Source organism: Chiloscyllium plagiosum, unplaced genomic scaffold, assembly GCF_037043375.1.
Source record: "Chiloscyllium plagiosum isolate Xiang-an unplaced genomic scaffold, Cpla_swu_hap1 HiC_scaffold_11, whole genome shotgun sequence".
In the NCBI taxonomy this organism is placed as follows: domain Eukaryota; kingdom Metazoa; phylum Chordata; class Chondrichthyes; order Orectolobiformes; family Hemiscylliidae; genus Chiloscyllium; species Chiloscyllium plagiosum.
In genome coordinates, this window is record NW_028270149.1 from 57,725,855 (window position 1) to 57,753,397 (window position 27,543).

Here is a 27,543-nt window from a genome sequence, read left to right on the forward strand (position 1 = left end):
AATTGAATAAGTAATGGGAGTCATTTCTTCTGTCCTCACTGATAGCTTAACAATTTGGGGTATCCATTCAGAACCAGAATAACTTGGGGAACTTTGCCCTGAGCCTTCTCATGGTAGAAATCACCCTAGATCAAATTGCTGGCAACCCCTAAATTATGATCTTGACACATCATTGACTTGTTCAATCCGGAATGAACATCTATTTGTCACAAACACATCACAAGATGCAAGAAGTACAACAGGAAGTTTGATGTCTCAGTCCTACATCTGGATGAAAAATAACAAAGCCCGCAGGCCTGGTAGTATTTTATCTGAGATGGTCAAAGCTGGTGATCCTTACTCACAACAAGGCTCCATTGACCCATCCTGCAGATTTGAAAGAAAAAGGCACTTCCACTGATGTCAGGAACATGATAATTGTAACTATCACCAGAAAGGGAGATATAAAATATCGGGGGAAAAAATGGAGGTGTTCTGACCTGCATTCTTCTGAATTACCTACTTCCTATTGCTGAGAAAATCTTGCCAGAGACAGATTGTGGATCAAGACTTTCAAGAAGAACTTTTGACACGAATTTTCTTGCGAGACTGATCTGAGGAAAATATTGAAGAGAGCAGCAGGAACAATTCATTGCATTCATTGTTCTGACCAAAGACTTTAATTCAGTAAATCGTGAGGCTCTGTGAATTTTTCTCCAAGATTTGGAAATCCAAGAAGCTTCATTACAATCCTACAACTGCTTGCTGATGATAGGACTACAACCGTCTTCAGCATGAAATCTGAAACAAAGACCTTCAAAATCCAAACGGTATATAACAAGTCTGTATGATAGTCCCCCTATTATTCCGTGATTGTTAACCTCATTGAAGATAAAATGCTCTCTGTTTCCAGTATTAAGGACTGTTTAAATGGGAGTTGTTTAGATCAGTTGGCTGGCGGCCAGTTTGTGATACAGCATAAGTTAATAGGATGGGCTGAATTCTGGTGCTGGCTGAGGTTATCATGAAGGACTGTCCTTCTCAATCCATCCCCCACTGACCCCCTTTCTTGAGATATGGTGACTCTAAGGCTGAGCCACCACCTGGTCATCTCTCTCTGATACCCATGGTTCAGTAGGGCTATGATGATATTACCTTTACTGCTTAAATGGGAGAACGTGAGGACTGCAGATGCTGGAGATCAGAGTCAAAGAGTGTGGTGTTGGAAAAACACAGCCGGTCAGGCAGCATCCGAGGAGCAGGAGAGCTCTTCCTGATGAAGAGCTTATGCTCAAAACATTGACTCTCCCGCTCCTCTGATGCTGCCTAACCAGCTGTGCTTTTCCAGCACCACACTCTTCCACTCTGCTTAAATAGAAAACTCTCTTTTCACCTTAGTCCATCTCAAAACTATAGACGTTCATACCAAAGTACAAAAATTGACAAGATAATAAGATGCAGGAGCAGTAGTGGGCTATCCTGTCCATCGAATCAGCTCTGCCATTCAATGAAATCATGGCTAATCTGATAATCCCCACCTTAACTTTACTGCCGTATGTGTATAACCCTTGATTCCCTATTGATTAAAAATCTGTCGATCTCAGCCTTGGATATAATTAACAACCAAACCTCTAAAGAGCTCTGCTGTAAAGAATTTCACAGACTCACTACCCTTTAAATGAAAAAACAGTTCCACCTCAGTTTTGTGTTAAATGGGCGAACTTTGTTTTCTGAGATTATGCCCTCTGGCCATAGGCTGTCCCACAAAGAGAAAGAGCATTTCAGAGTCTACCCTGTCAAGGCCCTTAAGAATCTTGTATGATTCAATCTCTTTTTCTAAACTCTATTGTGAACAAACCCAACTCCTCACTCTCTCTTCATAAGAAAGACCCTCCATATGCAGAATCAAGCTAGCAAACCTTCCAATCCCAGTAGATCTTTCCTTAGATAAGGGGTCCAAAATTATCCACAGTATTCCTGCTGTCATCTAGTGCCATACACAGTTTTAACAAGATTTCCCTATTTTCATTCTCCATTCCCTTTGAAATAAAGGCCAACATTCTATCTACCTTCCCTATTACTTGCTGAACTCGATTGCTCAATGAAGTAAATAAATATCATCCAATAGCCATTAAGGAAACGTGGCTACAGGATGACAAAAATTGCATCCTTGTTATTCAGGGGGGATATGACTTCTAAGAAAAATATGAAACTAGGTAAAGATACAGCCATAGCACTGTTAATCAAGGATGGGGTTGATGCAATAATTAGAGATGACCTTGACTTGGAGATCAGAATGTAGAATCAGTTTGGCTGGAGTTGCAGAGTAACAGGAACAGCTGCAGAGTATCAGCTGTACAAGACACTGGTAAGGCTGCACCTGGAGTATTGCGTACAGTTCTGGTCACCGCATTTTACGCAGAATGTGGAAGCTTTGGAAAGGGCTCAGAAGAGATTTACTAGGATGTTGCCTGGTATGAAAGGGAGGTCTTACGAGGAAAGGCTGAGGAAACTGAGGCTGTTTTTGTTGGAGAGAAGAAGGTTGAGACGTGACTTAATTGAGACGTATAAAATAATCAGAGGGATAGATAGGGTGGACAGTGAGAGCCTTTTTCCTCAGATGATAAAGGCTAACACAAGGGGACATATTAACTCTGCGTGGAATTTACATGTTCTCCCAGTGTCTGTGTGGGTTTCCTCTGGGTGCTCCGGTTTCCTACTGTGATCCAAAGATATGCAGATTAGGTGAATTGGCCAAGTTAAATTGCCCATAGTGTTCAGGGATGTGTAGGTTAGGTGCGTTGGTCAGGGGGAAATGTAAGTAGTAGAGTAGGGGGAACGGGTCTGGGTGGTATACTCTAAGGAGGGTTGGGGTGGACCTGTTGGGCCAAGTGGCTTGTTTCCACACTGTAGGGATTCTAAAATTTTCATCTCACTTGATTCTTATTTCCATGAAGTTGGCTGAGTGGCCAAGAACAGACAGTACAGGTGAGCAGTTGTTGATCAGACCGGAAGAAAGTTTATTGTATGTTTCCAAGGCTTGTCTTAGGAATCTAGTTTGCCTTGATTTTTATTAATGACCTAAATGTAGGTGCACGGGGCACAAATTCAAAATTTTCAGATGACACAAAATGTTCAAACATCGTGAGCTCTGAGGGGATAGTGATAGTCTTCAAGATGATATGGTACAGATAGAATAGGAAGGCATGTGGCAAATGGAATTGAATGCAGAGAATTGTGATGTTACACTTTGGTGAGAAGAATGAGGGTAAATGATGTAAAATAAAGAGTGCAATTCTAAAGTGGGTACAGAGGGTCTTGGAGTCTAGGTGCACAAATCATTGTATGTGGCACACAGGTTGACTGAGAAAGCAGTTAATAAGATGTATCCTAAGATCTATTGATAGGGGTATGGAATACAAAAGCAAGGAAGTTATTGTAAACCGTTATAAAGCACTGGTTCAGCCTCAGTTGAGCTATTGTGTCCTATTTAAAGGACCACACTTTAAGAAGGCTGTGAAAGCATTTTGAGAGAACGCAGAAAAGACGTCTAAGACTGGTTCCAGTAAAGCAGGACTTCAGTTCACAGGTAGATGGAGGTGCTGAAGCTGTTTTCCCTCGAGAAGGTTGAGAGGAGATTTGACTAAGATATCCAAAATCATGACGGGTCTGAAGACAGTAATTTAAGAAAATTTAGAATACTGTGTACAGTTCTGGTCACCACATTACCAAAAAGATGTGGACGCTTTGGAGAGGGTGCAGAGAAGGTTTCCGAGGATGTTGCCTGGTATGGAAGGTGCTAGCTATGAAGAAAGGTTGAGTAGGTTAGGTTTATTTTCATTAGAAAAAAGGAGATTGAGGGGGAACCTGAATCCCTACAGTGGGGAAGCAGGCTATTCAACCCAACAAGTCCACACCGACCCTCTGAAGAGCATCTACCCAGACCCCCCCCTTACATATCCTTGTAACCCTGCATTTCCCATGGCTAAGCCATCTAGCCTGACATTATGGGCAATTTAACATGGTCAATCCACCTAACCTGCACATCTTTGGATTGTGGGAGGAAACCAGAACACCCAGAGGAAAGCCATACAAACACAAAGAGAGTGTGCAAACTTTACACTGACTGTCACTTGAGGATGGAATCAAAACCAGCCCCCTGGCGTTGTGAGGCAGCAGTGTTAACCACTGAACCACTGCGCTGCCCATTCAATTCACCACTTCTTCATTCACAGAAATAACTCGACCCAATGTGAAAATACAGGGCAACCCCGTATCCGCGGATCCGTTTTCCGTGGTTTCAGTTACCTGCGGTTTACCACGGCTTGACCATATTATAGAGAACTTTCCAGAAACAGGGACCAGGGGCTGCTGGGAAGGTAAATTTCCCATTTAAGTGAATGGGCTTGCTCCTATCCATGATTTTGGGCTTCCGCATTAGGTCTTAGAATGTATGCCCCGCGGGTACAAGGGGCACTACTATAATCAGTACAAGCTCGCAGCCATGTAGGGAAAGGATTTGAAGCAAAGATCATGCAGTAATCATGATGTTTACTGTTCTCATACCTGACTGTGAATGTGAGTTCTATTTAAATACAGAAACCTTGTTAAAGGTGTTAAGGGGTGCTGAGAGTATAGGTTTATAAGAGATTTCATAAAACATTGAGAACAAACCCTCACTTTGACATGTCAGGTAGTTTTAAAACTATCACAGGTAAGGTCAGCTACTATCAGCCAAACATCACAATACCGACCTCTCTGATTTGGTGAGATGAAGTAAAAGTCGCGCCTTCCTTGCCAATATGAACCTAGAAACAAATAACAGGACTCAGTCATACCTTGGATTATCTAATTACCAGTAACTAAATCATCAATAATCCATAGCACATGAACATTATTCTGTGTTTGTCACATTTCAAAATTTGGAAAAATGTTTTCATTGAAGTGTATACACATATGTATATTTCTTTTTAAAAAGGCAAAAAGGTGGCTGAAATGTTAATGAGGAAGGTTTCAAAGTTGCTTCACTAAAGAATGTAATTAATAAGCAAATCATTATCTTTCTCAGCTCTCGATGAACACCCCACACCATCATAGTAGGGAAGTGCATAATTCCATGAAGCTTACAAACTGAACAACACGTGCCCCTGGCCAGGAGTCCCAAATTTGGACTTTTTTCTATGTTTGCAAATGCAAAGAAATTATACAGAGTGAATAAGACTTATAAAAGGATGTTGCAGGTAAGCAATCAACAAATTCAGGAGGTTGGGATGCAGGTTGGTGGTTCAGTTGTTCTGTTTAAGAGAAGCAAAGTTGCCCACAAGTTTGTAGTGAGCCTAAGTTTCCTCCAGTTATTTTTCAAACATTTCCTGTGTTAATTTTGATCTTTTTAAAATAATACATTTGTGGTGTGCATTTCTTCAACTCTGTGAACTGTACCCCATAATTGCAGGGTGCGAACCATCAGGCTTGGTGTCATCCAGTGTCAGGGAGATAGGTGAGTCCTCATCTTCAATCATCATAGTACCACAATAACCTGCCAGCAGAAAGAGTTTATTACAGAGCGTCAGGAAATACTATGTGGACAGAAAACACTGTATACATGCAGCACACACTACGGGCTGAATCTTATATCTTTTTGATGAAATATCAGCTGCAGCAAGTTTCACTGAGGGTTTCGGTCGGATGGGACTAGAATCTGGTGAGAGGGCACTATGGGTATTGGATAGATAGTCAATGAGGTATGTTTGGTAAGATACAGGGAGAAAACTCCTTACCTTTTTTATTTCCCCATAACTAGGTCAGTGCTGCAGCCTGGGCTGCAGGATTCAGAAACATTCAGAATTCGGGATTCAGATGGTTTTCCCTAAGTGCAAGGTACCATAGACATAAACCTTTCCTGGTGATGAATTCCGCAGTGTTGTGACATGACCCTCTCAGTGCCATGCATGTACAGTCTATGGTACCTTGCACCTGATGGAATCCAGCCATATTCCTGAATCTTACTGCCCAGATTGTAGTGCTGACCTCTTCATGGGTAATGATGTTATACAGAGCTGTTTTGCCATATCTTACCAGACTCACCACATTAACGACCCATCGCAAACCTATGGTGCCCACTCACCTAATTCTAGTCTCCCCTATTACTCGCCATTCCAAAAAGAACTCACTACACCAGATATTTTGAAAGGCCAGTTTCGTTGGTACTCAGGCCACTTTTGGAATGCTGCTCTGTACCCACACAACTGTTGGCAATGACGCATTGCCCTTCACAAACAGTGCCATTGTACAGCAGCTACAAAGCCATACTGGCATGACTGATACTTCTTTGCAAATACAACCTCATTCTCTTACCTTGTTTGTGGAGGTGTGTCTAGCTACTTCCCTGAATCTTACTGCCCAGACTGCAACACTGACCCTGTCATGGCAGAACACAATGACCCAGTGTGACCTTGCACAAATAGCATCAGTCACTGTCCTGATGCACAGCTGAGAGATCCCAAACAGGTCACCCGTCATTCCCTGGAAGGAACCAATCACATAGAAATTCAAAGCAGCTGTCACCCTCCCAGCGACTGGGAGAGGATGGGCTCCCCCTCCTGTAGCCCTCAGGTCCCACTCCAGTATCCGACATTGTCCCATCACAGTGTGCTGGGACATGTGGAGCTGTGTTGACTGTACACCTCACTCACCTCCAGGAACTGGAGGCAGGGCCATAAAGCATTGGTCCCGCTGCAGCTCCGATACATCCTGAGGGGAGCTCTGGCTGCAACTTCTCAATGATTAGTTATTTCTTGTCCCTTACAGTGACCTGCTCTACTACAGGGCTTGCAGCTGGGCCTGGTCCTCCTGTATTTGCCTTCACCTTCTTAAGAAGATAGCCACAGTGTCCAACAAACTGCCAGCACCTGGACACAGAACTCTTGCTGGCAATGATCTACGTTGGAAAGTAAAGGAGCAAAATAGGTTCTCCTCCCTGAAAATATGCAGTGGTGGCATATTCAGCAGCTCAGGACTGTTAAAAATTCTTCAGACAGTGAGACCTACAGCATCTGATAATGACAGCCATTTCACTTTTGTTTATTCAACTGCAGCCTCAGAATGCTCACCAACTTGGTGAAGGTGCCACGCTGGCTGAGTGACTAACACATTACATCATAGAGGGAGTGTCTACTGTGCTCTGAACCTCTCCCCATCCCAGGCCGACAACAATCATTAAACTTATCATTGTATTTCTTACAGTCCATTATAATTCATCAAACATTTTATGAACTGGCACCAATGGGACCAGGAGTGTGCAGAGTGATCAAACATCATGGATAATCAAAAGCAACATCGCAGTAAACCCTGACAAAGTGAAGTTATGAGACATCAACTTCCCTCAAAACATCTATGTAAAAACATCAACACACTCCCCAAATTAATGTACAAACACATAGTAAGTAATAGAAACCTAATGTAGGGGGTAACGCATCACTTTTATATTTCATGTACAGCATAAATACTCAAACCTTGTGGTATTTGAGGTACAGTACTTACTCAAAAGACAATGACATGCTTGTCTGCATTTCCTACAGAATCCTTACAAGTTTCACACGTTATGGGTTGCTTTTGGCCAACTTTTGTCTCTTTTTACATCATTGCTGCTAACCTCTGCATTATTGAGATGCTGTTGTTAGATTTGCCAGCACTACTGGCATGGTGCAGATTGTTTTTAACCAGCATTTAAACCCTAAGCACATACCTTCTGTATGTATTGTCAATGAGTGATGAAACAATTACAAATGAAAGGTAGTTGGAATTTGCAAGCACATGCTTCATGTACTTGCCCCTTCAATGTCCTAGTTGTGTCGAGCAGCTGGGAATCCCACACTTTTTTTCCTCAAACTCCACCCAGGTATTTTCCGAGTTGCAGTTAGTGTCTAATAAACAGTAAGTGATTGTGGGGAATACAGCTCATGGTGGACATGGTCAGCACTGGGCCGGCCCAGATACGTCCCTGCAGACTTCACATCATGGTTTGTGTTACGCCACCCTGACAAGCCCATTTCCACCCATCCCCTTGCCCTGTGAAAGCCCACCATATTGAACTTTTCCCCACAACTTTCCCCCCCGCCCCCTGAGCACCCACATTATGCATTAATGATGCTCACTTTGCTTCTCTATGCTGTCCCTGCAGAGGCGACAGTGGGAGGGACTCCCATCTTCTGTAAGTTATCATGCCCTCCAATGCTGTTCTGAGTGCCCTCATGTAGCTGAGCTTCCTTCCATCATCACTGTTGTCCCCACCTCAATACACACCTCTACTCTTCCCTTCAATACCAGTCTTGACGGCTTCATTCTTTCAGCAACCTCACTCTAACACTAACTTCAGCTGCTGCCACTACCTTGCACCCTCCACACCAATCAGCTCTCGAAAACAGTACTTGGCCCAGACCTCTGACTGACTTTGATGAACTGTCCCTGGACATGACTGACCGGATTCATGACTGTTGGCCTTGCAGTTCCCTGACATGTCTATAAATGACTTCTATGACTGCCTGTGATGGCCGTATAGCATTGACCATTGCACACTCCCCGAACTGCAGTCGGACACTTTACCTGGCCATGAGTGGCCTGAGAGGATGAGTTTTCGTGGTCCGTGAATTGTGTGCAGACTGTGTTCATAACTATCAATACTAGGATCCCCAGTAAATGTTCCTCAGGTGACAGTATTGCGATCTTGCTTTTCCTAATGGATATCAATGATCTAGATCTTGATGGGGACAATTAGAAAGTTTACTGATGATAAGAAACTTGGAAACATTATAAACTGTGAGGAGAAAAATGTAGCACTGCAAAATTATATAGACAAGTTGGAGGAATGGGCAGATAGGTGGCAAATGAAATTCAATGCAGAGAAATGTGAGTGATGCATTTTGGTAGGAAGAGCATTGACAAACAATTCAAAATAGGGGTAAATTCTTAAGTGGTGCAGGAGCAGAAGGAATGGATGTATCTGCACATAGATCAGTGAAGGTGGCAGAACAGGTTGAGAAAGCAGTTACTAAAGCATACAGAATCCCAGACTTTATTAATGGAGCATAAATGTGAGGAGATGATGTTAGATTTACAGAAAGCAGCTATTAGACTTCAGCTGGAGAATTGTGTACAGTCATGGGCACTAATCTATAGGTGGCTTATGAACACGTTGGAGAGATTGCAGAAAATAGTTCTGTGAAAGATTCCAGGGATGACAAACTTCAATCCTACGAGGATGGATTGGAGAGGTCAGGATTGATCCCCCCGGAGAGCAGCATAGCGGTTAGCAGTTAGCCATACGCCTTCCAATTGTCTTCACATCTATTTCAACAGCTGGTAAAGGCAAGGGAGGCCCAACAAACATTCTAGATTACATAATTGCATTGGTAGTAGAGAACAAAATGTCTACAGACACCTAAAGTGACATGGGAGCTGCAGAGAGTTAGTGAAGGAGCCAGTTTTAATTGAAGTCCAAGAGGAGGTTCAATAGAGGTTTCCAAAATTATGAATTAGCTGCATAGACTAGATTGGGAGAAGCTATTCCTGCTCATAAAATGAATGTGAATGAAAAGGCACAGATTTAAGTGATTTACAAAAGTGAGACAAGAATAAATCTTTTCACACAATGTGTGGTTTGGCTCTGGAATGCACTGCCTGGAAGTGTGGTGAAGGCAGGTTTGACTGAGACATTCAAGAAGACATTAGATTATTATTTGATCCAAAACAATGTGAAAGGGTTGGAGGAAAAGGCAGAGGATGGCACAAAGTCATGATGCTCGTTTGGAGAGCCGATGTTGGCAGTTCGGGCTGGACAGCCTCCTTCTGCACCTTAACTGTTCTGCGGTTTTACCCTGCAGCCAGTGGATGGCGATAGTCACTCATTCCATACCAAGTGGCATCAGACTGCTGGCAGGAGAAGATGAAAGCCCCAGAATTTTTATTTATTAATCTGCAAGGAATGAGATGAAAATGGAATTTAATATTGTCTATGTCTATGTTTTTAAACATTTTCTTTCCAAAATGCCATTTTTGGCCCAAGAGCCCAGCTCAGTAGTAATTTCTTTTGCACATACTCAATAGCAATGCTGTGGATTGCTCAAAATAATTGCAATGTCAAGTGCCTGAAAAGCCACTCATTGAATATTATCCTGCCCATTTGTTTTGTTAAAAAATTTCTTCTTCAAAATAGTTGAAATGAATGGTTTGCTGGGGCTCTTGTCATCTGAGGTCATGTCAGTTATGTATAATGGGGTCTTCCGTTTCATAAAAAGGGCCAATGAGTAACATTTCTGTTGCTGGCTGTTCTCCTATTGTCTCCCTGCAGTGCTTTATACATCAGGTATTAAAAAGATGACGTAATTTTATGAAAAACATAAAGAATATTCAAGCAAATATTTAGCACTACTGATTAGCCAATGATTATTTTTGACAACTGTTTTTGTCTTAAGCAATGACTAAGTTTTGTCTGAAATGGATTTTATATTAAACCAGAAGTCTTTCTGCTGCTGCAGTGAGTGTAAAAGATTCTACTTTAGTATTCAAGGAAGAGTACACTTTTCCCAAGTATACTGATCAATATCCCTCTCTCAACCTCCAGCACTAAAATAAGTTTGCTTAATTATTTGATTGCTATTTTTAATACTTGTGATTATACTTCAAAGATAATCCACTATCTAGTAATCTATTGCCTATATATCTTGGGCCACTCGCAGATGTGAAGACACAAAGTAAATGCAAGTTCTTATTTAATCTCAGCACACGTTTTGGGTCTGGATTCTGCCTCTGACCACTGGGGTCCCATGAACAGATACTGACCTTTCTCCCTCCAGAAAGCCCGGCTGTAGTAAACCATACACTTAATGATGGATCCCATTGGCACACGCTGGATTAACTGGTTTCGCAATGGAGGCAGTGGAGGATTGTAGTGAATTTGCTGAATGAGGGTTGGTGGGATAGCACTAATGACATAATCAGCCTAGAAATAACACAAGAGAAATTAATCAGAACAGGTTAACAACCAACAGAGAAAGACTGGAGAATGCTCGAGAATAATTGACAAATTATTGCAGAAAGGGAAAGAAAAATTTTCCAATGATGAATAAGAAAGAAGTGTTGCAAGGTTGAGGAGATTGTGAGACTAAGCAATAGATAGAGGAAGTTTATTGACTAGTTTGATCTCATGGAAGCTCAAGGAATGACAGGTCGGGCAAGAAAATGTTAAACTCGACAAATGTGGAGATGATAAAACATGGAAAAGGTTTTCAGTAATGGAATGGTTTAGATAGGGTCGGAGTGGGCAATGTTGTGTGGGCAGATTGAAACAGTATTTGTGATGGAAAATATGGGATGTGAAACTCACCAAGTTATTGAGACCACAGAAATCTGGTTCAATTTGAGAATGATCAGGAAAGGGCTGAGAGCAGAACTTGTGATAATTGCTGAAGGCTATAACTTTGGTCTTGTAAGTATTGTAGTTATTATACAATTGCAGAACAGCAGTTGCTTCCAGTTACAGAACTTTCAAGTCTTAGACCCTTTCCATGGTTCAGTTGCTTTCAAGTCGTTCCTTAACTTCATTGACTTTGTTGAAGAAAAGCTCTCATGGTCAGGAATTTTAAAACATTGAAAACATTACTTTCACTTCTTCATCTTTATCTTTAATAATGCTGATTATTTTGCACAGCATTTTTAAAATTAAGGCAGCTGAGAGGCCTTGTAGCTGGTAAATTATCCTGCCACCTGAAGAATCTGAGGTGGCAATTAATTGTTGGGACATTTCGATGTGTAATAGCTGAAGGATAATCACATTTTATTAATAACTGAGTCTAAACACAAAGCTCAAAACTATTCTTCATTTGCCACCAAAGCCATCAAACCAAGAAAGGTCACAAAGGAGCTCATAATTAAAGTGATATTTCTCTGAACTGGGAGTAAGTCTGATAGTTGACTATAAAGTCAATGAAGGGTACAATGCTGACACTAGCTCACAAAAGTTGAGAAAAAGCTTCACTTAAGTTGCTGGATATATCCTCACCACAACTCATGGTCATGGTAATTTGCTGCCTTTATGGTCTTTCCTGGTTGGGAACAATATGATCTACTTCACCTAGTGTAGTAGAGGAAACCCATCTGCTCGTCCAATGAGAAGTGATCCTGAACAAAATGTAGTTTATTGTATAATAGCAACATTAATTTGTTGGACATTGTTACTAAGAGCATAGGGAAGACATTGATGTTAGATTTTCATCCTTCAAGTTCCTAAGTTGATTGTCCCTATCCACCGAATGCATCTGATATCATCTTAGTGGATGATGCATAGCACATCCTCAGTATTAAACCTTTTGGCCCTTTAATTTCCTATTCAAAATCTCCCCGCTCCCCTCCCCTGCCCCCGCAAGCATTTTTCCCATTATTTGCATTATACATCCATGGATATTTATCACTATGCCTTTCACCCCCCCCCCCCCCCCTCCACTGTCCCCACAGTTCACAAATTCAGACAGTCTGGGGTTACAGTATTTTTCCAGATTGTGTTCTCTTTGGACATGGAAATTAGGTATGTCTCTGAGTTGAAGACTGATGATTTTGATTCTGTTCTTGATAGTGTGAGATCTTTTAAATTGGGAAATCTTTAATTGCTTGGATTTCCTTCAAGGTGGATGTATTTTCTCTAGAAATGGACAATTGCTCCATTGCAGAATCTGGAGGAGAACTACTCTGTTGATCTGGCGCTTTTTGTTTTGCAGCATCCTGCAATTCTGAACCAGGTGATTGCTCCTTGATTGTGTGCTGAATTTGTGGACATTGGTCATCCCACCTCAGTGGTGGCTTTCACCAAGTTGAATGCATCACATCTTCAATCGTTGTGGGCAGATTTTTATTCTCAATCTGCTGGAAAATCTGTGTTGACAATGATTTTCCAGCATGTATTCTCTACATTGTTCACTATCTCTATCTGAGCTTGTTTATGTGGGCTCACCCAATAAGGATTCTGCTTTCTTCCACTGACTCTCCCACATTGACATCATGACTAACTAATGTGATATGTCCAGGTATATCTCTACAGATAACTTTCTGCTTCCTAAACAGACCCATACCATCCTCTCATTGTCCTTCCTCTAAATATGAAAACTCATTGTCTAACTGTCCCAGTTTTCCATATTGGGTAATCAAATTGGAGGAGGTTTGCTATGAAAACTGTTTATCTTTCCTTTCATATTGCTCTTACTATCACTGTCAGCTTCCACTACTCTTATCACTTGACACACTGGCTCCACTGCATCCTCTTTCCTGCAACTTTTCACACAGAGGGTAATGCATGTATGGAATGAGCTGCCAGAGGAGGTGGTGGAGGCTGGTACAATTATTACATTTAAAAGGCATCTGTATGGGTACCTGAATAGGAAAGATTTAGCGGGATATGGGCCAAATGCAGGCAAATGGAACTAGATTAATTTATGATGTCTGGTCAGCAGGGACGAGTTGAAGCAAATGGCCTGTTTCCATGCTGTATGAGTCTATGACTCTATGATTCAATGATAATGGTACAACATTTTATGAGACATAACTGTTCATTTTCCACAGTCAGGAGCATCTAACAGATAAGTCACCTTATTAACCTTCCAAACTGCTTTGTATGACCACTGAATTTTATTTTCAGAATTTCACCTTGCAAAGGCAACTATACCAACTGTTCATCTTCCGCTTTAAATGATCGAGTTGCTGAATATTTATTGGCCCATTTCTCATTAGTGCTCAATAAATCTTTGAAAGCTCTTACGCTACCTGACAAGCTCCTAAAGGCTTTCTAGAAACATGGACCATGTAATTGAATGTTGAGGATTCATCTCTTTGTCTAATATCCATTCTCTGAGCAATTTTAATGGACCCCTAATCTCACAGCCATAAATTAATTTAAATGAAGTTTACTTTTCCACTGCTATCTTAGCTGTAATGGTCCTCAAAGAATTAGCTTCTGGAAATCAGGTTGCTATATCCGTAATGGTAAGGATATAATGGTGTGCAGTAATGGTCCTACACAATCAAATGACACATAAGTAAATGGTTCTTTAAAATTGTGTATGAGCATAAAAGCATAAAAACTACATGTTGAGGTTTCCTACCACCTGACCTGTAGAACGCATTTTACTGAACTGCCCTATGTGTTTATGAACTTTGGTCATGTATGTTACTGGAGACAGGATATACAATCCATTCATCCTGTTTACCAACACTTTGGCTTTCATTGAACTGCCTGGAAGGAAAACTAAATCCTTCCCCATCAAAAGAGTTTAAGTAGTCCCCATATTTCTTTGTAAATTTTTGGGCTTGACTGCATCATTTCAAGAAAAAAGGATTATCTTCCCTTTAGGCAAAAATCTTTTGTATCTCTCACCTATCCTATGCATCTGACTTATACTCAGCAGTGTTTTCCTCTGGTCACTTTTTTTGTATTTATAGCTACAATTCGATCAATAGCATTTTTATTTTGAGTTCCCTTTTTGGACTCATTCTTGGCAACTTGAATAATCCCCAGGTTTCCCTTGCAACCTCCAGCATTCGGAACAAATTTGTCTCACTTTGTAATAAGGACAACACTTCAGCCTTTGATTTTCACCTCCACCCTCAGTACTTCCCTTTCTGATGTGAGGAAGAGATCTTGGGGCAATCCCAGTGATCCATTCTTTACCTTGGCTATGTGCCTTCCTTTCACCCATGATGATATGGTGAGCATGTTTCTTAAAGATAAACTGCATACTAGCTGTGAGACATAACACAACAGGAACAAGACCCGACAAAGTACTGCCATCAATAACCAATTAACATTATTTGTCAGTATGATTTGAGGGAAACGTTTGGTCAAGAAACTGGTAAAGCTTCCTGTTCTTTTCTGGGTTCTGCCAAGGGATTGGCACATCTTCCTTAACTACTAGAAGCAGTAATAGCTTAAGGGCTCAGTTGAAAAATGGGATGTCACTATTTAAGTGAATATTCTATATTAAAAGAATACTGATGGACAAATTCTGACTTTGATAAAACAATTAAAGCAAGCAATTTGAGTGTAGCATTAGTATTATTTGCAACATGAACAAAGAATGTTGGGCTTGATGGCCACAAGTGACATTATAGAGTATAGCACTGACATGTAGTCATATATTCACACACCTCATATTCCTCTCCATGTAATGTCACCACACGGATAGTTCCCTTAGTTTGTTCCACTCTCACTACTGGCCTGTTCAGCTTCACACGATCCTTCATTCGCTCAGCTAAGCGCTCACTGATTTGTCCCGAACCACCAATAAATTTCCTTTCCTGAAGAAATGAAAGATTGAGCTCAAGATGCTTCACCTTCAAAGTAAATTCAAAGTTAAAGAAGTAGCACAAAATATAAACAAAACAGCTTAAGACATTGTAAGACCCAACAGGTTTGTGGAGACGCTGACTTATCTACTTTAAACTACTGCACATTGACAAGATCTACAGCTCTTCTTTAAGTGACAATTTGAAAACAGTTCCTGACCTTCTTGACAAAAGGATCAAGAATTTAATTTTAGATGGTTCTTTTTTTTTATAGATATTTTTATTAGAAATTTAACATTTTTACAAGTTTACAAAAATAAACAAAACTCTCAGATATAAACATTGATATACAATTAGCTCAAATATACAATAGCCAAAATTTAACAAAAAAAAAACAAAACAAAAAAAAACTGATGAAAAGAAAACAAAAACAAACAAAACTCAACTATCTACTAATCTAACCTACAACTAACCAGAGTGAATATTTAAGTCTCTTACATGCTCGGGATGTGTTAGCATCAGATATAATAAAACCCGTATTCATGCGGGATTCCTCCCCCGAGGGGCCCCGGACCAGCCAGGTTTGTAATCTCAATTAAATAAAAGCCCTTGTTAGGATAGCCGAAATATCTGTATTTATGTAATTCAAAAAGGGCTGCCATATTTTATAAAATAATTTGGTCTTTCGGTGCACCATATTTGTAAGGAAGTCAAGGGGAATACATTCCATAATTAGTCTGTGCCAATTTGAAAGTCCAGGGGGGCCCTCAGCCGCCCAGTTCACCAAAATATTTTTCCTTGCACAGAAAGAAAGAATAGAAAATAGTCTCTTCCCGTACGTGTCCAGGGAGGGAAAGTTCGAAAAGCCCAAGAGGAGAGATACAGGGTCCACTTTAATTTCCGTTCCTAAAATTTCTGTCAGGGTACTTGCTACTTTAGTCCAATATCTACGGATCTTATGACAGGTCCATAAGCAATGTACAAGAGTGCCCACCTCTATTTTACATTTAGGACACATTGGAGATGCTCCTGCCTTAAATTTTGCCAATCGAACCGGTGCTATATGGGCCCTATGAAGTATCTTCAGCTAGATAGCCTGGGTTCTGTTACAAATAGTAATTCTTCTAGCATTTTCCCAAATATCATTCCACGTTTCTGTGGAGATTTCTAGTCCCAGATCCTGATCCCATGTTTTAAGCAGATTATCCATATCTCCCGATACTTCATCATGTAGTAAATGATAAATAGTACTGACGGAAGATATCCCCACTGGTCGTAGGACACTACATTCTCTATCGGATTTATAAAGACTATTTAATAACGTAGTCTTCTTCTGTATATAATCTCGAATTTGGAAGTATCGAAAGAGGTCTCCATTGGGTAATCCGAATTTCTGACACAGCTGTTCGAAAGACATCAGGACCCCATCTTTAAATAGATCCCCTAGACATGAGATACCCCTGGATCTCCAGAGTTTAAAAGTGGCATCTGTTAACCCTAGTTGGAATCCCCATGCTCCCACTATCGGTGCATAGGGGGATGTTTTATGTGAATTGCCCTCATTTTGCCGCATTATATTCCAAGCCTTGATTGTATTTAGCATTATAGGGTTTTTATAGTGATCTGTAATGATTTTCCTCTTGTCTGAGAATAAAAGGTTAATAAGTGGGTATTTTACTTGAGAAGCCTCGATGTCCAACCAGATTGATTGTGGATCAGACAAGACCCAATCAGCTATGTAACTTAATAGGGAACTTAACTGATATTTCCTAAAGTCTGGGAAGTCCAATCCACCCCTTGCCTGTGGAAGCTGTAGCTTCTTCAGCTTAATGAGGGGCCGCCTATGATTCCAGATAAAGGAACCCAGCCAGCCATATAATTTACATAAAGCCGTCCTCGGCAGCATCACCGGAAGCATTCTCATAGGATATAGAAGACGGGGCAGGACATTCATTTTGATTAGTGCTATTCTACCCAACCAAGAAATTGGTAGGTCTCCCCATCGCTGGAGGTCCTGCCTTATTCTTTCCAATAAATACACAAAATTAGCCTTATACAACTGACCAAATACTGGAGTAATAAAAATGCCTAAATATAAGAAGCCCTCCAGGGACCAGCGAAAGGGAAAAAGGGAACCGTCCGCTAAGCGGGGTATCATAGCAAGGCCACCCATTGGCATAGCCTCCGATTTTGAAAAATTAATTTTATAGCCTGAGAATGCACTAAATGTATTAATAACTTGGATTAAGCGAGGTATGGACATCAAGGGGTTACTGAGGAATAGAAGAACATCATCTGCATAAAGGGTAATTTTATGTTTACCTGTACCAATCCTTGGGGCCACTATATTAGGATCAGCTCGTATAGCTTCTGCTAGTGGTTCAATTATTAGCGTAAATAACAATGGCGAGAGGGGACATCCCTGACGGCAGCCCCTACCCACACTGAAGCTATCCGAACCTAATCCATTGGTAACCACAACTGCTTTGGGATCACTATACAATGTTGAGACCCATTTGGTAAACACCTATCCAACGCCAAACCTCTCCAATGTGTAAAGCAAATATGACCATTCGACCCTATCAAATGCCTTTTCCGCGTCTAATGAAACCACTACTCCTGGTATCTTTCCCTGATGACAAGCTTGAATCATATTCAGAGCCCTTCTAACATTATTGGATGATCTACGGCCCTTAATAAACCCCGTCTGATCCTCCTTTATAATATGTGGCAGTATCCTTTCTAGTCTCAGTGCTAACGTTTTAGAGAGGATTTTAAAATCTACATTTAGCAAGGATATTGGTCTGTATGATGTACAATCTTCTGGGTCCTTTCCTTTTTTAAGGATAAGAGAGATATTTGCCTCTTTCAGCGAAGGCGGGAGACAGCCCTGACTATATGCATAGTTATACATGTCCATAAGTGGACCAGCCAGTATTTCTGTAAATTCTTTGTAGAATTCAGCTTGAAAACCATCTGGGCCTGGCGCCTTACCATTTTGAAGTTGCCTAATTGCATCAAGTATTTCTTGGAGTGTAAGAGGAGCATTTAGGACCGATTCTTGTTCCAGAGTTAGGCCTGGAAAAGCCAAATTTTTTAAAAATGACTGCATCCTCTTCGTCCTATCTTCACAATCCTGTGATTTATATAACTCAGAATAAAATTCTCTAAAGATCGCATTAATCTTTTTGTGATCATGAGTCAAAATACCGTACTTTCCTTGATAAACGTAATAGTCTGAGGGGCCTTTTTTTTCTTTGCAAGAAATGTTAAGTATCTACCCGGTTTGTCGCCATATTCATATAACCTTTGCTTTGCAAATAATATTTCCCTCTTAGCCGTTTGAGTAAGCGTAGTGTTTAGAGCTGTCTTAAGAGCTGTAATCCTTTGCAATTTAATAATAGAAGGTCTATCAGTGTATGCTGTTTCAGCCGCTTTTAAGTGGGCTTCAAGCAGACGCTGTTGTTCTCCCTTTAATTTCTTCTGGGTCGCTGAGTAGGAGATGATCAAGCCTCGCGTGTAAGCTTTGATGGTCGCCCACATCATTGACGGGTTGCTAGCTGTACCTGAATTAATTTCTAAAAAAGTTTTTAATTCTTGAGAGAAGTACTTTACAAATTTACTATCTTTCATTAGGAAGAGGTCCATACGCCAATGCCGAGGGGATGTCCCATTGTTCCTCGCCTTAGTTTCCATATATACAGCAGCGTGGTCAGAAATTGCTATACTACCTATTTTACAGGATGATATGGAATTTAAAAAAATCGAGGGGGCAAAAAACATATCAATTCTGGTATGACATTTATGTGGATTAGAGTAGAAAGAAAAATCTCTACCCTGTGGATGAAGACATCTCCATACATCTACTAATCCTAATTCTTTGTTCAGATCCATCAATTGTCTAGATCTGGGAGATACTCCTGCAGTACTCTAGGGAATCCTATCTATTTCCGGATCCATAATACAATTAAAGTCTCCCCCTATAATTATATGACGGGCATCAAAAGCCATCAATTTTGAAAAGGCTTCCATTATAAGTTTAAAGGGGTGTGCCAGGGGGCAGTACAAATTTAAAATCCCATATTCCTCTCCATTTATGAGGGCTTTAATCAAGATATATCGTCCAGATTCGTCTTTTATCTGCTTTAGGATTTTGAAAGGGAAATTCTTCCGAACAAGAATAACAACTCCCCTGCTTTTTGAGCTAAAAGAAGAAAAAAAGGCCTGATCAAATCGCCCTGTTGTAATTTCAAGTGTTCTTTATCTGACAGGTGTGTCTCCTGTAGGAGAGCTATATCAACTCTTTCTTTCTTAAGATTTGATAATATTTTCTTCCTTTTGACTGGCGAATTACTCCCCTTGACATTCCAGGTGCACCACTTAACCGACTGATCAACCATAATCCTCTGGGCCAATCCGAGACCCCTCGGGAGGGGGAACCCTATCCAGAACATCCCGAGCGTAGAACATGTAAAATTTACAAAAATAAAACCTCTTTAATACACCCACAACAATACAGTAAAAAACTATTTCTAAATAAAAAATATATAAAACGTATCTAAGTGGAGACTTTCTCCCTTGTTCCCAGGGGGTGTCACTTCCTCTCCAAAAGTCCATCATATCCTCTCCCAACCCAATGCCCCACCCTTGACCTAGGCACTCCTCAATAAAATGAGGAGAATTCAAATATAATACAAAGCTAGAGTTAACAGTGAGCACCCTACCCCCACCCATACCAACACCTGGGTATATTTGGTAATGTTAATACCATATATAAACATATAACTATAAAATTACCACCTCAACGAATAATAATTAAATATAATAATACAAAATAACAAGGGGAAAACAACCCCGCTCCTAGAGACAGAGGTAAAATTGAATAAATTGAACCTCCCCCCACCAACATTAACCAAACCCCCCAGCTTTTTTATATATATACACACACACATATACATACATCCCTCATATATACATAAAATAATAACAGAAAACAACCCCAAGGGGGGGGAGAAAATCAAATCCCTCTCCCCACCCCCCATGATAATATTAAACAGTAAGGTAAGCGAAAAAAAAAGGGGGGATATAAACCAAAGCGGGGGGGGGAAAGGCAGACCAACATCCATTATGTCTTACAGTTTATCTAAGAGAGTCCAAGAATTCCTTAGCCTTTTCTGGTGATCCAAAGTTATATACGGATCCTTCATGGTTAAAGCGTAACGTCGCTGGGTAGCGTAAGGAGTACTGAATATTTAAGTCCCTTAAACGCTTCTTCGCCTCGTCGAATGCCTTCCTCTTTCAAACCAGAACCGGGGAAAAATCCTGAAATAGCATGATCTTGCATCCTTTGTAGATCATAGCTTGGGGGTCTTTTCCGAGATTTCTAGAGGCTTCTAGGAGTATCTGCCTCTCCTTGTAGCTCTGCAGCCGGAACAGGACCGGGCGTGGGCGCTGGTTCAAGCCGGGCCTGCGTATTGCGACCCGGTAGGCCCATTCTACCCTTACCTGGCCTGATCCAGCTTGCAGATTTAAAAGCTGTGGCAGCCACTGCTCCAGGAATGCTGTAAGCTGGCCTTCCTCTTCCCGTTCGGGAAGGCCCAGCAAACGAATATTTTTTCGACGACCTCGATTATCGAGGTCGTCAATATGATTTTCCAAAGTCCGGACTCACTGCTCGAGAGTCCGGACCTGATCCACGGCCGATTGAGCAGTAGTCTTGGAGGTCGCGGCCTTTAACTCCGCCCCTCCGACTCGGCGTTCAATTTCTTGGATTTCTCGGTCGTGCTTCTGCAGCGCGGCCGAGAGCGAGTCCCAACGATTTATGGATTCTGCAATAAAGGCATCGATCTTCGAGTCAAGCTTGGAAATCATTTCTGCAAGGCTTGTTACTGTTGGTAAGTCCCCCGGGGCGGCTGTGGACGCCTCTGCTGCAGCTGGAGAGGGTGGGGGAGGGGTTCCTGCTTGCTGAGAGCTGCGGGCTCCCTTCCCTTTAGTCATTTTAACTTAGGATTAAATTGTTTAAATGTAATATTACACAACTAATTAAATTACACAACTATTATAAATGATTTGGTGAGCGTGGTAGGGGGTGGGTGACCTACTGTACCCAAGTCTTGGGAGGAGCACTATAGACTCAGTCTTGCTGGGTTTCCGCCATCTTGGATCCCCTAGATGGTTCTTTTTATGTTATTTTGTTTTTACTCTCTAACTTCATGAAGAATCAATACTCTAGAAACTATTGTTGGAGGTACTGGTAATCAAACCCTTATTCTGTTTGTACAACATTCCTCTGACCGCTATTTAAGGGAGATGTGAATTAATTTATCTTAAACCACAGAGGTTTGTTTTAATTATTTCTATGAAGGTATCATCAATAGCAATTACAAAACTAATGTTTCACATTGATTTGAATTGATAATGTAGGGTGATTTCACATACCAGAAGGCTAGTGTCAGTGTAAAGTGAATATACTTTGCAATGATGCTGAAAGAGCACCTTAAATCAGGTATGAAAACTTAACTGCTAAAACAAAATGCAGTTGTCAAGTGAATCCATTTTTATTCAACAATGGAAGAAACTTATAATTTTAAGCTAAGCGCTTATTACAATTCAGTTTTAAAAATGGTGATCAAACACCTTAATTACCACCGCAGTATAAAATTATTGAATGCATCTGACCATTTATTTTTTCGACACTTTTAATTGTTTTAAATGACAGTCTAAACATTAAAGGCTAAATATCAGGCTCTCTAACCTGGCCTCCATTTGTGGTAGAAAATATCCGCCTTGTCCCTCCGCACTGTCTCACATACCACAGAAACCAAAGAGCAGAGACTTCATGAGGGTCTGAAGTTACATTCACATTGACAAAGAGTGTTGCAAATTCTCTCGCCACCCTGCAGTTAAACATGTAGAATAAGACTCCTGTTTATACAATAAACCTTCACTGCACTTTACTATTAGCTTGATGCCATATTAGCTTGATGGGGAAGGACTGGTAGAAATAAAAAAAGGGAATTAAGAAAAAGACATTCCCTCTCTTATTTCCTTGCTACAGTTTCACCCGTTATTACAACTCCAAACCGAGAGTCCTGACATTTTATATATTTTTTTAATTCACTCATGGGATGGATGTGGGCAATGCCGAACCATCATTTATTGCCCATCCCCAATTGCCTTCGAGAAGTTGGTGGTGAGCTGGCCTCTTGAACTGCTGCAGTCCACGTGCTGTAGGTAGATCTACATCTCAAGTTTCAATTCTAATTCAGCTTATGTTTTAAAGGAATGTGGACTGGTGTCTTTTGCCCTTCTTGAGACTGGGTTGGGATACCTAATCTGGCAATAATTTTTAAAAATAGTTTTGAAGAAGTAACACAAGATTGGTTCCTGGGTGAAAAGGCAAGCTGATGAGGTGATGACCCCTAGACAGGAACAGCTCCACCTTGAGGAACAAGTAAAGGAAGGACTCTGAGACAAACAGTTAGACTGAACTCGATGCATTACAGATGGTTTAAATTGGTTCTTGCCTTACAATAAATTAACTAACTGTTTGGTGAGTCTCTAGAATGTGGTACTTTTTCTCTATTATTAAGGTTTAATGTAGAATCAAATTTGTCATAACATTAATACATTATATGAAAAACGACATTAATTCAGTCAAATATATAATTAAATAATTATTTAGTTCATTTAGAAAGACAAAACAGATGGTATGTCAAGAGTGCAGCAAGTAGGAACCTCTCGGTGATGGTAATCCAGGACAAACATGCCTGCAGTTAATTTTTTGAATGAGCAGTAGCTTTGGTTTAAGAGTTTATGAGCTGGATGCTGAACTGCAGACACAGTGACAGGTCAGGTAGGTAGAAAGCTATCTGGATTCTTTGTAGGAATCTCCTGATTTGGTCAGTGGTCAGGTACAGGAGGATGTGGCAATGAGTACTGCAGTTAAGTGAACCAAGAGGGTAGGAGTGCAGGAGTATCAGCCTCTGTAATTGTCCAATAGGTTTGAGAAAGTCTTAGTCAGTTTGGATAACAGTACGGTGACAGGATAGATGTACAAATTAACTGTGGCATCGTGCCATACAAGTTGGGAAAGCAACAATGAATTTATCACTAGGGGAATACACAAACAACCAAGACTCAATGTTGCATAGATTAAAAACATAACAAAACTAAAGGCTCTGTGTCTGAATGCAGATAGAATTCCTAACAAAGTAAACAAATTGATGATGTACAATTGAGGCAAATAAATATAAATTGATAAAGATTGAGTCCTGAATATGGAAGGTATATGACATTTAAGATGAAAGGGATACAATGTCAATGAGAAGAGGTAGTATTGTTAATTATGATTAGCATTTAAATAATAGTTAGAGATTACCTTAGTTCAGTTGAACAGGTTGTAGGTTTGGATTGGCTAGAGATGAGGAATAGTAGGGGAACAAAGCTACAATTGGGAGTCATCTACAAGCTCTTTAACAGTACCCACAGCGCAGGAGAGTGTATACATCAACAAATATTGGGTGATTGTGATAAAGGGACAATAATAAGAATGGATGACTTTAATCTACATATAAACTGGAAAAATCAAGATATTGTCACATCTGTTAGCAGCTTAGGAATCAAGAGTTACTTACCTTGTCCAGCAAAGTTTATCAATTAACTCTTTCATGGTCATGTTATCCAACTCCATTGCACGTTCAGCACTCCATGGTGCATCTGCAGAAATCTAACAGTATTAAATTAATGATCATTCTAAAAGCAGACCTTATGGGGCTTAGTTCGGACACTTTCTTTTCACTTCTGAGATTTGCTTAACAACCCAACCCAGCAGAGAGATGAACAAAGACCTCTACCTCTGCCAACTGGCCTCAAAACTATAGGTTTGTGTGAAATCAAAAGTTAGAAATTAACCTTTTGTAAGGCCAGAGATTTCTGGCAGGGTTGAGATTCGGTTGGCATTGGCTTAAACTCTGCACAGTTTCAGATGATTGATGAAGTCCCTGTCTTCTCAGTAGCAGCCACAAGCAACTGACAGAGCTAGGACAAAATTGTATAACCTTTAAATACCCTGAGAATGCATGCAAGTGTTTATAAAAACATAATCTGGAAGCACCATTTTGTCACAACAATTGTAATTGATTGGAAAGATATTGTTCAAACCTGGTTATGGCCATATCTTGGGACCCACAGCAGGTTTGGGGAATTTTATTCACTCTATACTCAGCAAATTTCCATTACTCTTGGGAGTTATTTAATTTCAATGCAGTCACTCAGTGAGGATCTGATGATTGCAGAAGAGGTTTCCAAATGGAAATCACAATTTAAGTGGAACTAAATGTTGAAGAGGAAGATTAGTAGAGATTGTGATACAAAATAGATGAAGCAGATAGCACTAGGAAAAAGCCTGATCATCCTAGGATCAATATATCAATTCATGCTTTTTAAAGTCTTTGAAATGTGGCACAAGAGGTTGGATTTCAATCACAGTATAGCCACCTCTCACTGCAGCACAGAACAGGGTTACCGCTATCAGCCTTTTTGCCATATGCTCATTCCAGAAAACCTTAGCAGAATTTCTGATCTAACTTCTATCAATTCAGCAAATTTGCTATGCATTCCTCCATAACACAAGGCGACAATATCTCCATTGCCCAGAATCCACACAGTCTGATAAAGTACTGTTCAAACATGGCTCTGGACCATCAAATGTTTCTAAATTGCCAGATTCCCCGAGGTTTTCAGAGTTGGTGGTTACATCATTATGTCATTGTGTCCGCCTGATGTAAACCCCAGATTTGTATCAACCAGAAAGATTTCAAGCAGCTCCCAGGAGGGTCTTAGTGAATCCAGCAGGTTGATGACCCGCACAGCTTATAGAATGCATTTTCACATCTCACTGAATGCATATCTACAAAAGAGCAAGAATCACAACACCGCAGGCAGTAAAAAAGACATTGAATCTTTCCAACACAGAATAATTTGGGTGTTAGTTAATTCAGTTGGTTGAATGACTGGTTTGTGACATAGCATTATACCAACAGTGTAGTTTCAATTCCTACATCAGATAAGGTCATCACAAAAGTCCCTCCTTCTCAACTTCTCCCCTCCCCAAGGAGGGGTGACTCTCAGGTTAAACCATCGCAATTGTCTCTCCCTAATGAGATGGAACTATGGTGCCTTAACTTCACTTACTTTGGGAAAGAAGCAAATTTGTTACCTTCTTTCCCATTTCATCCAATGTCCTCCAGAGGTTGTTGTAATCCAAGTAAGCAATAGGGTTCCACACAGGAGGAAATGGCCCTTTAAATGAGTAAGATTTCCCCTGCAAAAGATGTCAGTAAATGCAATAAAAACTTAATTCAATGTGCTAGATCAGTATAAGTACTCAGAGACATCTTGAGTGTGCATGTATCTAATATTCAGACATCCATAGTACTGTACTGGATGTGTGCATGTTAGTGAAATACAGTACTGTGCTCAGTTACATCCCATTATACTAAAGTTATATGCTACTGTGTTGGAAAGGTAGTTGTTACTCAAAGAAACATTAAAATATCCAACCCTCATATATAGCAGCACTATGTGTCTTCATTAAGTAAGTGTTAATGAGCTGGCTATGTACAGTTACACATGGACATGCAGTACTATGCAGAATATATTCATTAATCAGAGATTTTCAACACAGCATTGAATATATAATTGTTACTCAAGTTGCATAATATTGCATCAGACAGGCATCTTTTACATAGGGAGGCAGAATACAACATTGAATAAGTACCTGTTACTTGGAAAATCTCACTACTGAACTGAATACCCATCACTCAGTAACACAGAATCTTTTAGCAACCTGTTCATATTAGCTTTAAACTGTTTCTGATTCATCTACCCACATGCTCTCAAAGTGGAACTTGAGCTCTTCTAAAGGCATAAATTTATAGCCTAACTAGTTAAACTACATCAATTAATACATAATATAATAATCAAACAAAGACTTTGATTTTTATTAAGGCTAGTCTAAGTTATGACAGAGCATGTTGTGTGCCTGGACAGCAGAATGTGGGAGATAGCTTCACATTGAATCTCTCCAGTTCAGAGTCATGAGCTGGAAAGCAAGATAGAAAGACACCAACACATAAGGGAGGGAGAGAAATTTCTGAAGAGCTTTTTTCCAGTCATACAACAGATGAAAACACAGGTTCAGGAAAGGGTCAGTGTTGCTGATAGAGAGTTACAGGGATCAGAGATTTAGGAAATATTGAGTAGGAGGTTCTTCTACTAGATACACTAGATACAATGTAGTCACTATCTGTGAGAGCAAGGAGAAGGGCTACAGGGAGCAAGCTACAATGCAGACCAATGCACCGTGGCTGAGAAGACTGTCCAAGGCAGGGAATAGAATATAAATTTAGTAGCAACAGGGGGATGATAGCAGAAGAAAGACAGTAGTCTCAGCAGCCACGAATGAGAATCTCAAAGGGCATGCTGCCTACTTACTGTTGTCCTGAAATATGTTACAGCAATTGGAGAGGATCTTGGAAAGGGAAGAGTTGGGACTAATGTTATGGGCAGGAACAGGCAGGAGGTCCTTCTGAAAGAGAATTTAGATTTTATTTTAAAAGACAGAACCTCGAGAGTTTATTCCCTGGATTCTTCCACAAGTCACATGGAATTTGACATCGGAGCAGACAGATGAGGAGAATTAATAAACGTCCAAAGGACTGGGGTGGGAAAACATTTACAAAAACCATTGAAATCAGCTCTGGGACAAAAATAATTTGTATTAGTGGGATGGAACCTGTACACTTGTAAAAAGGAAAGTGATAAATGCTTTAAGCTAGCAAGACAGGATGAGGAGGAATCTACTGGAAAAGTAAGTGCTTAAATGAAAACACGAAAGATGAACATAGGAAAGAGTTTCACCTTAAATAAGGGAAACGGTAATAGCACAGAAATAAATAGTTATAGAACATCATTTTAGAAATATGGTTAGACAAAACATAATAGAAATCTTATTGTAATAAATTAAATCATGTGTACAACAGTATACAGTGTTCATAACGAAACAGGGAGCTGGAGGCAATCACATTGACAGGAAGGAGATATTGATCACTGAGACACGACTGCAGAAACATTACAGTTGGGAATTAAACATTGTGTGTCATAAAATATTTTTAAAAGGTAGGAAGGTAAAAATTGGAGATGGAGTATCCATACTTAAGCATATCATAACAGCAGTCA

The 27,543-nt window shown here is 40.3% G+C and overlaps 1 protein-coding gene across 2 annotated transcripts in view; it reads right to left on the reverse strand.

Moving 5' to 3' along the window:
- Positions 1–27,543, reverse strand: part of LOC122557182 (amine oxidase [flavin-containing]-like) — an 80,157-nt gene that overhangs the window by 19,535 nt on the left and 33,079 nt on the right. Inside the window, exons 4-10 of one of the 2 annotated variants that reach the window (XM_043704583.2) lie at positions 25,523–25,627; positions 23,940–24,031; positions 22,058–22,199; positions 15,166–15,315; positions 10,816–10,975; positions 5,419–5,515; positions 4,734–4,787 (exon numbers count right to left, since the gene is read on the reverse strand). In XM_043704583.2, coding sequence (XP_043560518.2) covers positions 4,734–4,787; positions 5,419–5,515; positions 10,816–10,975; positions 15,166–15,315; positions 22,058–22,199; positions 23,940–24,031; positions 25,523–25,627 — 800 coding nt within the window. The remainder of the gene's footprint in view (positions 1–4,733; positions 4,788–5,418; positions 5,516–10,815; positions 10,976–15,165; positions 15,316–22,057; positions 22,200–23,939; positions 24,032–25,522; positions 25,628–27,543) is intronic. The other variant, XM_087992096.1, reaches the window with a different exon arrangement.